The sequence below is a fragment of the Coffea arabica genome, chromosome 3e (genome assembly GCF_036785885.1).
Source record: "Coffea arabica cultivar ET-39 chromosome 3e, Coffea Arabica ET-39 HiFi, whole genome shotgun sequence".
In the NCBI taxonomy this organism is placed as follows: Eukaryota; Viridiplantae; Streptophyta; class Magnoliopsida; order Gentianales; family Rubiaceae; genus Coffea; species Coffea arabica.
The window spans coordinates 46658091-46670198 of NC_092315.1; the positions used below are offsets into that span (position 1 = coordinate 46658091).

General features: G+C 35.6%; 2 protein-coding genes across 4 annotated transcripts; both read left to right on the forward strand.

Annotated features, from left to right (window-relative positions):
• The first annotated feature begins 263 nt into the window (after window positions 1–263).
• LOC113736961 (putative disease resistance RPP13-like protein 1) lies at window positions 264–4188 on the forward strand. Its single transcript, XM_027264187.2, has 2 exons — window positions 264–3629; window positions 3796–4188. Exons 1-2 carry the CDS (start codon window positions 283–285, stop codon window positions 3911–3913), a joined length of 3465 nt encoding a protein of 1154 aa, XP_027119988.1. The 5' UTR covers window positions 264–282; the 3' UTR covers window positions 3914–4188.
• A 1053-nt stretch (window positions 4189–5241) lies between these two features.
• On the forward strand, window positions 5242–11681 carry LOC113736962 (UDP-glycosyltransferase 13-like). Of its 3 annotated transcripts, none has more exons than XR_003459876.2 (3): window positions 5242–7009; window positions 7530–7693; window positions 11595–11681. XR_003459876.2 is itself a non-coding variant. In XM_027264188.2 (2 exons), the coding sequence occupies exon 1, from the start codon at window positions 5551–5553 to the stop codon at window positions 6958–6960; it is 1410 nt and encodes a 469-aa protein (XP_027119989.1). In that variant the 5' UTR covers window positions 5242–5550; the 3' UTR covers window positions 6961–7009; window positions 7530–8889. The 3 variants fall into 3 exon arrangements, 1 of the variants encoding a protein (XP_027119989.1); XR_003459875.2 differs by lacking the exon at window positions 11595–11681 and adding an exon at window positions 7813–8889; XM_027264188.2 differs by lacking the exon at window positions 11595–11681 and having other exon boundaries at window positions 7530–8889.
• The last annotated feature ends 427 nt before the right edge of the window (window positions 11682–12108 follow it).

Consider the following 12108-nt stretch of genomic DNA (forward strand, 5'->3'; position numbering starts at 1 on the left):
TTCAATTTCAGCTACTTAGGACAGTGGCCCCTAAACAAATAAATTAGAATGGATAAAGCAAATTGCTTTGTCACAATGGACGGTTGCTTCTTGTAATAAACAATAATAGAACGGAAAGGCAGACCTTTTGTATCTCTTCAATTAAAAAATGAGCAGGACTCATCTTGATAATCACTTATAAATACACAGCCCTTGCAACTTCATCAGTCACTCAGCAAAAACTTTTCTTCCTCACTTCAAAACTTGCCAAAAAAAAAAAAAAGCATTTCTGCCTCTGAAAGCATGGCTGAGAATCTGCTTATGAGTGCCTCAGTGGAGGTTTTACTGCAGAAAATAATCTCAGTCACTACTGAAAACATTAACCTTGTTTTTGGTGGTCCTCAAGAAATCTCATGCCTAATGGAGAACTGGTTTTCCCACTCCAGTGAAGAGACTAATGTTGTGCAGGCCATCAGACAAGAGTTGGAGGAATTGAAAGGATCTTTATCCAACATCCAAGCTGTCTCGCAGGATAATCTGAGGCTGCAGGACAAGGCTGTGATCGTTACGCTTTGGCTGCAGAAACTTTCTGATTTAGCCGATGATGCTGATAATGCTTTGGCAGAGTTCGGCTATCAAATTCTCCAGCATGAGGTGGAGATGCTGAACCAAGAAAAACCAAAGGTAAGTCTCTTCTCCTGTCACTCTGATAAGAAGGCCTTTCGCCAAGAAATGATGCCTAAAGCAAGAGGCATCAGTAATAAGCTGGAGATGATCAATAAAGAAGTGAAAGACTTTTTAGCTTCTGAGAAATATGGTGTCACAACTGCTTCTTCCCCTCAGGTAGATGTAGTTCAGGAGGTTGGCTTCTTGATTGCTGACCTGAAAATCACAGAAAATGAGGAAAAGACATCTATAGAAAATTTCTGGTCCATAATAAAAGAAAAGGCAGGTGTAAGTGATGAAATACCAATAGGCCTGAAGGACATAGGAAGGCACATTGCAGAAAAGTGTCAAGGTCTGTCTTTAGCAGCAAATTTACTTGGAGGTTTGTTACAAAACAAAAGAAGGGATTTCTGGTTGTCAATTTTAGAAAGCGGGGTATTAGATAAAGAAGATGTAATCTCTGCGATACTCAAATTGTGCTTTGAAAATCTGCCATCTCCATTCCTCAAAAGATGTTTTGCATTTTGTTCGATGTTTCCAAGGAACTCTGTTATAGAAAGGGACCAGCTAGTCCAGCTTTGGATGGCTGAAGGATTTATTGACCCAGGGTTGGGGATTTCTGTGATGGAAGAAATAGGAAATCAATACTTTGACACTTTGTTGCAGAATTCTTTACTTGAAATTGTAAGCAAGGATAACTTCAACAAAGTAACACATTGTAAACTGCATAATCTTGTCTATGATTTTGCATATTCTCTATCAAGCTTCGAGAGCATCACCATCGGCGAAAGAGATCAAGATGACATTCGTCAGATTCAACACCTTGCATTGGAGTCGTTTACAGAGGAAACCATGAAGATTGCCAAGGAGAAAGCAAGATATTTGAGGACATTATTCCTAAAGAAAAATTTACCTGACAATAACTTGCTAAATCTAAACTTCTTGTATGTTTTAAACCTCTGTGATGCAGATATAGCAGAATTGCCAGTATATGTTGGAAATCTAAGGCATTTAGAATACCTTGATCTCTCGAGGACAGAGATAAAGTCTATACCCGACTCTGCCTGCAACCTTTACAAGTTGAAGACATTGAGGATCATTGGATGTAATTCTCTTGAAGAACTCCCAAAAGATTTCAAGAATTTGCTATGCCTGAGACATCTTCACTTCTATTATAATGAGTACTTCTCTATGCCATATGAGTTTGGGCGATTAAGTCACCTTCAAACACTGCCAATCTATAACGTGGGAAAGAAGTGTGGTCCTCCAATTGGGGAGCTGAAGCACTTGAAAGATCTCAAAGGCAAGCTGGAGATACGAAATCTTGATCTTGTGAAAGACAAAAAGGAAGCTCAGCTAGCAAATCTATTTGAGAAACCGAATTTGCAGGAGCTGGAGCTTCGTTGGATTGATCCTGAAAAAGAAGAAAGAGAAGATCCAAACAACGATGAGAATGTGCTGGAAGGCCTTGAGCCTTACCACAATCTGAAAAGCTTAAGGATCGAACACTTCAAAGGTGACAGATTCCCATCATGGGTAATGAAGATGTCTGTTAAAAGAGGCTCTTTGCAACTTAACAATTTGGTGGAGGTAAAACTGGAAAGCTGCACAAGATGCAAGGAAATCCCAACACTAGGGACCCTACCGCTTCTCCAAAATCTTGAGATAGTTAAACTCTCAGAAGTTAGCTGCTTTGGATCATCATTTTACGGTGGCAATGGATCAAATACCAACACCAGTGAAACTCAAGCTACAAAATCATTCTTTCCAGCACTCAAAAGCCTCATAATAAACAACATGCGAAGCCTACTAGACTGGAAGGGACCAGAAGAAATCTCTGCATCTTATGAAGCTAAGACGTTTAATAGCCTTGAGAGATTATTTCTTAGAAGGGATCCAAAGTTGATGACTGCTCCAAGTCATTTCCCTGCACTCAAGGTACTGAGGGTTGAATCCATCAAGAGCAGCTCGCCACTGGAGAGTATATGCAATTCCAAGCTGACCACCCTCACCAGTCTCCATGTTGAGGATGTACAGGAGCTAACTTCTCTTCCAGATGAGTTGCTGGAAAACAACACCAATCTTTCTTATCTATGTATTATAAAGTGCCACTCTTTGACACACATTGTTCCTCATATGTCCGGTTGCAGTGCAGTGCTCCAAGAGTTGGAGATCAAGGAATGCGGGGCATTACAAGAATTTCCACCAGAAATTTGTTCACTCAGATCTCTCAAAAGGTTCGAGCTATCATACTGCCCTAGTATCAAATTATTTCCAAATTTGAATGGACAGGGAGGCCTTCCATCCCTTCAGAGCTTGACAGTTTCTGAGTGCCAAGGTTTGATCAGTATACCAAGTGAGGTATTGGAGTCTTGCAAGTCTCTCCAATACCTATGGGTGACAGAGTGTGAAAATCTCATCGAGTTTTCTCCAAATTTTCAACAAATGCCTAACATTTCATTCATGAGAATTACTTCCTGCCCTAAGTTGAATACCATGCCCAAGGGGCTTGGTGCACTTAGCAACTTGGCTGACCTCAGGATGGGTCCTCTTTCAAATTCAATGGAGTTTGAAACATTCCAAACATGTTTTACAGGGCTTCAACAGCTTTCTTCACTTGTTTCTCTATTCTTAGTCGGGCAGCATCACTGGAATTCTTTGCCTGAAGAGCTTCAACACCTGACTGCTCTGAAAGAAATGACTTTATATGACTTTGGAATAGAAGTTTTGCCAGATTGGATAGGGAATCTTTCCTCCATTCAAAGTTTAGCCCTCTCCAATTGCCGAAAACTTGAGTCCTTTCCCTCCAAAGAAATAATGGAAGGCCTCAAGAATATGGAGTACCTGGATATCGAGGACTGTAATCTGCTAGCAAGGAAATGGATGCTGCAAAATGAACCAGATTCTGAATGGTTTAAAGTTTCCCATATTAAGCTCGTCATTCTAGATTATGAAGAAGTTTCAGATCCAATCATCTGGAATATGTAAGTGCTTCCAAAACTATCCATTTTACATTTTACTCTTAGGAAGTTTTACATTCTTTACTTGCAAAAAAAAAAAAAAAAATCTTTACTTACTGCAAGTCCAATCTAGTATAATATTTACTGTTTTTCTTTTCTGTTTATTCCACTGCAAACCTTAATTATGCAGGATCCATAGGATGATGGAAAAGCGAATGCAAAAGAGAAATAACGAGGAAAAGAAGAAGAAGAAGAAGAAGACGAAGAAGACAAAGAAGAAGACAAATTCAAGTACTTCAACTAGCTGAAAAGTTGTAGTAGAAGATTGCCAATAAGGGATAAATATCCTTTAGGATAAGATGAAGTTTGTTTGTTTTAAACTCTTGCATAAAGTAAGACAAATTCTTTTGAACTTAGAAGTGCTTTTTGAGAAAGTTCAAAGTAATAGGAAAGTGATTTTTCGTAGCAAATCACTCTCTACTTGGCCTCTTTATATAGGAGAGATTGTTTAAGAAATAAAAGAACTTATTAAATACTTGTATGAATAAATTCAATATATTATGTACAAATTCATTCACTTTAATTCATACATTCAACCTAGAGTATTTTGAAATTTCGAAGAATATTGTAAATTGTTTGACTGCACCAAGCTCAATGAGCTCTTATTTAGCAGGTTCACTATAGTAAAAGGCAAAGCTGATCAGTACAATCATGCAAAGCTAATTCATACGAAGTTAGTTTGATTCATCTCGCAATACAATCAATTTAGTTGAATTAGCTTTGCCAAAAATGTATTGCGAGATGAATCAAAACTAACTTTGTATGAATTAGCTTTGCCAATCATAAACTAACTTTGTATGAATTAACTTTAGGATTCATCTCGCTTTGCCAATCAATTTATTAATCCTAAAGTTTTAGTGAAAAGTAATTTGGTTGTTGAATTATTCAATTTGCCAAAAATGTGGACAATCGCAAAATTCACTTCAAAATTATACAAAATTTGGCACACGTGACTCTTGCCGGCATAAGTCAATAACAACAGATAAAACTCTCTGTTTTCTCTTAATTATTTTGTTGAAAAAAATACTATTTTAGCAAGGAGAAAAGCACGTCTCACCAATAATTGAACCAAAAAAAAAGTGAAAAATACATACAGATAAAACATACAAGCAACCAAAAATTTCAAAAGTACTTCAACAATCAACTTATACTCTTTTCAGTCTACTCTTTGGAAGACAACGTTGGAACTTGTACACATGCATTATATGACACAAGAATGTGTCCAAATTCAACTAATAGATGTACCTAATCATCTTAACAATGAGAGTTAGGCTCCTCATCCAATGAATGTAATATTACTCACAGGAAAATTGTTTTTGTCAAAATGAATGGTTTATTCTTGAAATAAAAACAACAATGAGGCAATCGAGTATATTGACGTTCATATTAGATTTTTAATCCATATGAGATTCTTTTGTTTCTAGTAATTACAAAATATTTTCATAAGAAAATATATTACTCTATTTAAAGATGGTAGCAGAAGATGGAAGAATTGTACACCAAAACAAAGTGGACTAGAGACAACCAACCAACTTTCCACCGTAGAAGCAACCAACCAACTTTCCACTGTAGAAGCAACCTACCTAATCATAAATAAATGAAGAGTTAGGCTTCTCATCCAATGAATTTAATATTACTCACAAGAAAATTGTTTTTGTCAAAATGGATGATTTATTCTTGAAAAAAAAACAACAATGAGACAACAGAGTATTGACGTTCATATTAGATTGTTAATCCATATGAGATTCTTTTGTTTCTAGTAATTATAAAATATTTTCATAAGAAAAGATATTATATTACTCTATTTAAAGATGGTAGCAGAGGATAGAAGACCTATACACCAAAACAAAGTAGACTAGATACAGCATCATCAGTTCATCAAACAATGTCAATGTCAAGAATTGGTGATTCCCAGAAGAGAGCAGTTGCTCATGTAGCTCTGTTTCCTAGTGCAGGAATAGGCCATTTGGTCCCATTTCTGAGATTGGCAGCCATGCTTGCTTCTCCTAATTGCCAATGCAGAGTTACGTTGATTGCTGTTCAGCCTCCAGTTTCTGCTGCAGAGTCCAACGAATTGTCTACCTTCTTTGCTTCCCACCCTCAAATCAATCAGCTTGATTTTCATCTCCCAATTCCCAGCAGTCCATCCGAATTTGCAGACGCTGATAAACCTGATCCTTTCTTTGCTCGATTTCTAGCTATTAGTAGCTCAGTTCATCTCCTGCATCCTCTCCTGGCTTCCTTATCTACTCCGCCTCTATCAGCCATCTTCGCTGACTTTGCTGTTGCAGCCGATATCAATCGTCTAGCTGATGAATTATCTATGCCCCTTTACATTGTATCCACCACTTCAGCTAGATTTTTTTCACTTATGGCTTGTCTTCCTGACTTGATACTCGAAAGCAAAAGTTCGGAAGACTCTAGCATTCAGCTTCCGGGTTTAGCTTCGGTGCCAATTTCAAGCCTTCCTCCTCCCTTCTTTACTCCAGATCATATTTTCACAGCCCACATCCGTTTAAATGCTCAATTCCTCTCGAAAGCCAAGGGTATTCTACTTAATAGCTTTGATTGGTTTGAGTCTGAAACAATTGCTGCAGTAAATACTGGCAAGGTGCTGGCTCATTTACCTCCTTTTCTCCCCATAGGACCATACGAGCCTTGTAAGGCTGTCGTGAAAGCTGGCTCTTATCTGCAGTGGCTAGATGGCCAACCAAATGAGTCTGTAGTCTATGTTAGCTTTGGAAGCAGAACAGCATTGTCAAAGGAACAAATAAGAGAACTAGGAAATGGACTGGAGAGAAGTGGATGCAGATTTCTTTGGGTAATAAAGACTACCAAAGTTGACAAAGACGAGAGGGAAGATCTGCAAGATTTACTTGGCAGTTCATTTCTTGAAAGAACAAAGAAGAAGGGGCTAGTTTGTAAAGCATGGGTGGAGCAAGAGCAAGTTTTAGCGCATCCAGCAATCGGAGGATTTGTAAGCCATTGTGGGTGGAATTCTGTAACTGAAGCAGCTCGTTATGGGGTGCCTATACTGGCTTGGCCTCTAAATGGAGACCAAAAGTTGAACGCAGAAGTGACAGAGAAGGCAGGCCTTGGAGTATGGATGAGGCATTGGGGTTGGCTGGGGGAGAACCTAGTGAAGGGAGAGGAGATTGGGGATCAAATTGTCGAGTTGATGCAGGATAAAACATTGAGGATAAAGGCAAAGAAGGTGAAGGAAGAAGCTAGGAAGGCCTACGAAGTTGGTGGGAGTTCTAAGAAAGTGCTTCTGGAAATCATAGAAAATCATTGAGCTGAAGCCAGAAGAATGAAACTTGAAATGGGCAGAATCCAGATCACTGGTAGCAAAATTTAGCTGAGAACTCCGATAAATTACTGTTATCTACTGTCGTAGAAGCAAAATTCCCACTTTTGTGCTATTTTTTATCCTTGATTTGTTGTCAATTACTCCAGAAGATATTTCTCTTCTTCTCTTTCTCTACTTTTTTCCTTTCTTTCTAAATACATTATTATGATATCAACAAATAATCCTTGCTTCGTGTAGAATTGACCTGATAGAAGGAAAAAAAATTAAAATGATGATACAAATGACCCTTGATTGGTGTGAACTTGATTATATAATCTTCATACTAATGCAACTTTACAGTTTGGAACTTAAAAGCATGAGCTGAGAAGATTGGTTGTTTTTGTTTATTTCTGTTCACCGGTGTTTTCCAACCAGCTGGTCAGATTCATTTCTATTATGATAATACATAGAGACAGATTGGTGTCAAGGTCTGCTCAATTTTACTTTCACTGCCAGTCAATGCACAAATATTGAATTTGTTTTCCCACTCCAGTGAAGAGACTAATCTTGTGCAGACCATCAGAGAAGAGTTGGAGAGTCTGGAAGGTTCTTTATCAATCATCCAAGCTGTCTCGCGGGAAAATCTGAGGCTGCAGGACAAGGCAGAGAACATCAAGGTATAATGCTGATGAAAATCTCCCAGCATGAGGTAGAGATCTTGAACCAAGAGAAACCAAAGGTATGCTTCTTCTCCTCGCATTCTAAGAAGAAAGCCTTTCTCTATGAAATGTTACCTAAAGCAAGAGATATTAATAATAAGCTGAAGATGATCGATAAAGGAAATGAACACTTGTGTAGATCAAAAGCACAAGGGAACCAGCAACCATCAGTTTATAATCAGCACAAGGGAAACACAGGATTTAAGAAGCAGGGAAGTGACAGAGGAATTAGATACCAGGACCCATAATTTTGTTTCATCCCTTCTTATTTGGTCATTGTGAATTCTTTCAGCTTTTTGTATTTTTTTTTTTCATATTCTACTCCTTTGCATCTCCAATCTCTCGCACAGAGGGTGATCTTGGAAACTTGAAAATCTACTATAATCCGCTATCTTTTACCGTGATGAGCATATAATTTCCAGGCCAAAAAAAAAGAAAAAAAAAAGAGATTAAGAGATGCATTCCAACCGTGTAAAAATGTTGTGTTTTGAGTATGTGAGCACTTGAAATGCATTATTTTAAATATGATTAGATGAAAAAGGATGTTATCTGGATGTAAGGAACTATTTGTTCAATTTTCCTTTTTAGGATCTTCTATCACTTCTGTTTCTACACGCCTTTGTGTGCCTTTTATTCTCTTCATGTTCATGGATTACTTTGTATGATATATTATGAGTTACGAGTTCCCCTCTCATGCAATGAAAATTAATCACTTATTAGGCTTTTAGGATCCTGTTTAATGTTAATAAAAATTTGATGCTTCTAAGTCTAAATATTAGATTGCTTTAGAACTTCTTTCAGACAAATACTAAATATCTTGCTCTACCAGCTGACCAATGAATGCTGATACATCAACTTAAAATGTACCAAAAGATAGTCTTCTTCCATTGGAAAATAAACAATAATAGTAAAACAGTTGTAATAATCTATTTCTACACTAAAAAATTAGCCAACGTAAAAGAAAAAAAGGAGAAAGGAAAACAAAATATTCTAAAATATTCGCTAGGCCTCAGGTTATTAATACTAATACGGATCGTCAAGATAGCAGTATTGCATAATCTTCACCTAAGTAGTGAATTAATAAAATCAGCTCCTCCTTCCATGTATAAACTTTAAGCTGAAATAGACAAGACATCTGAACCCTGCTGGACCACAATATAGGCCGAATAAGGGCATGTAAATTATTATTGCAATTTCTTTTTTGCTTGATTCGAAATTTTTCTTTGGGTAAAATACGCTTTAGCGATTTTACACGTAATGCTCCCAGGATTTCAAAAATTATACATAATTCTCTCATAATTTGGACTAAAATGTCAAAATGATAGAAATGATCCTCCGTAATGAAACCCACAGAAATATCAAAATTATCCTTGTTTAAAAACTAAAATAAAAGAAGTAATTTAAATATATAAACATAATATGCATGACATTTTTACCCTTTATAGTTTTATATTTTACCATATATCTCCATTATGATTTTTGAAATATGTGCATAACTAGCATGTGATTAATGAATAATATCCAACTTTATATAGGGTACTTTTGACATTTAAGTTGAATCAATTATGGAATGCAAATTCCGTTAATTTGACACTTTCGTCCAAACAATGGGAGACTTATGTATAGTTTTTTAAAACCATAGTGGAGTTATGTGTAAAAGTGCTAAACCACAGGGAGTAAAGTATAATTCACCCTTTTCTTTTCTTGTGACACATTTATATTATGCAACGGAAATTTGTGGCAAGTTCTGACTAATTAAATTAGTTCCTTCATTTGAGATTTGTATTTGTTCTGAACAATTATTGTTTTATCAATAAAAGTGACAAACTTGTCAAAAAATAAGATAAAATAACAAACTAAAAAGAAAATATGGAATTGATGGTATTCTTTTCTTTTTCTTTTTCCAAACGATAAAAGATTTGATGGTATTCTTTTCAAATTCAACATATTTTATGATCACTACAGTATTCAAAATGGTTTAGCTGCTTAAAACAATGAGTTCAGCTTTCCAGTCTTGACTATTCTTTATCTACAGATTCACAACTTTTGCCGATCCACTACCTAATTTCTAAAATACTGAGTCAAATAATTAAACTAGCAGATGAGTTGGATACTGCATTGGGCTGGAAAACAGAAAGTCACCACATATTATTATTTGCAAGCTAATGGATTCCGCCAAAGTTTTACAGACTACAACTAGTGCCAATATTGACTGTGCACCTTAGACTGAGCTTCTCATCTTATTTGGATTCAAAAGTTAAGATTGAAGGAGTCGAAATCTGGATATTGGGGGTTCTAAAGCAATTTTTGCCCCAAAATGCATCAGCATAAAGAACTTAAATTAGTTCTAATCCTTTTCTGGTCCCTCCTTACCCTCCTCCCAAGAAACAAAAAATAATTCCAAAGTAAAACTAAATTACAAAGCTTAGTTTTCTTTGTTCCTTTTGTTCTTCAAGATCAAATGCAGACATCAATTAACTTGCTCTTTTCCAAAAACGCAATTTCAAAAAGTATTGCTTGAAAACTACATTTTGTGCTTCCTTTTTGTTTCACTGTTATATCCTTTACTTTTAGGAACACAAAAAAGTCGAGAGGAATAATATTTTAACTTGGAAATATTTAGTAACTAACGTTTTAGTTTCTAAAAAGTACACTAATGTATAGTTTGGCTACACTATGTTTTTAACTAAACCATTACCATTTTCCATTTCCCTCCTCAGATAGCATGGACAATTACCTTAAATCATGTTAAGTTTCATTCCCAGACCACACAATCTGTTCAAGTTAGTTGGGGTATATTGTAACACATATAAAAGACACAATCACAACACTTTGTTTCTGGCTATATAAAATTATTGAACTTTTTCCTTGTACTTCCAGTTTAAACTTGTTATTCTACTTTTGAAACTTGTTAGAGTATGGTTGGATCATTTCAACTTTTAAGTTTAAGATCAGCTTCTATTGCAAAACTCTAGCTCCCCTACAACCCATAGCTTCTATTATCATTTTGCTATCCTAAAGTTTAGAGCTACTTTCAGTCTCCCTCACAGCATTATTCTTCAAGCATTTTATCTCTAAACCTAACACTCACACTTGACGTAGTTTAGTGATGCAATTAAAAGATACATTTAGCCCTTAGAGTCATTACTTTACCCTCTTAAACTATAGAGCTATTATTAGGTTACCTCCTAACATAATTTTTTTTTATGTATTTTACCCATTAAAATAGTTTAGCATGTTGATAAATTTTGGACAAAAGTACCTTTCTCTTTATGTAATAAAAAATAAAAGAGTAAATCTTTCCTACACTGACGGTGTATACACTATCAGCGTTGGATTCATGACATGTGTGCAAAAGTTGAATTTCAAATTCAAATTTTGCATAGTTGTCATTCATCCAACGCTGATAGTGTATACACTGTCAGTGTAGGAAAGATTAATCCATAAAAATATTATAAAACTTTGAATTATTCTTCACCATTTTTCCCACTCTCTTAAATACAAAGGGGTGATTCTCTTTTTTTTTTTTTTGGCACTCTTATCAATATTAAGAAAAGCAAGAGACGGGAAAGAATTAGAGGGAAAACTCAATTCTGGAAAGAAAGAATATGAGAAAGAACATAGCATTCTCAGTATACTTTTTATCCTAGTAGTATTGATAGTTAGCCTTGAGGCATCAGAGTTCGAGGGCATATAGGCAAATGCGCAAAGATGATTGTTACATATTCAACGAAAGAAATTATATGTTCACAAACTCCCCGCGCAAAGTTGAGTGGATATGGCCTAAATTATAAGTTGACATTGACCTGAGAAAAGAGGGGCTAATATTATTCATCTGTTTGCAATAAAAACAGTTTAATTAGGTTATGCCTCTGGTTGTGGAAAATGACATAAAGCTTGGCAATTTTCTTTCTGTGACAGAGACTAAAGCAACTTGATTTCTTGAGAAGACGACAATATCGGACATCAGATTGCACAAGGAGACTTCACAATCTACTTTTTTTTTTTTTTTTTTTTTGGGTTTAAGGGCAAAATTCACTTCACCCCCTTGTGGTTTAGCAATTTTTCACATAACCCCCCTATAGTTCTAAAAATTATATATAGCCCCCTCATAATTTAGATTAAAGTATCAAATTGTCGAAAATGATCATTTGTAACGGAACCTATAAAATGTCGAAATTATCTTTGTTTAAAGGGTAAATTATATTTTACCCCCTATAGTTTAGTATATTTGTACATAACCCCCATATGGTTTTAAAAGTTATACATAACCCCCTCATGATTTAAATTAAAGTGTCAAAGTGATAGAAATGATCATTCGTAACCAAACCTTTAAAAATATTGAAATTACTCTTATTTAAAAATTAAAATGGTTGAAATGACCAAAATATATAAATATAATATATATGACGCACTAACCCAGTATGATTTTATA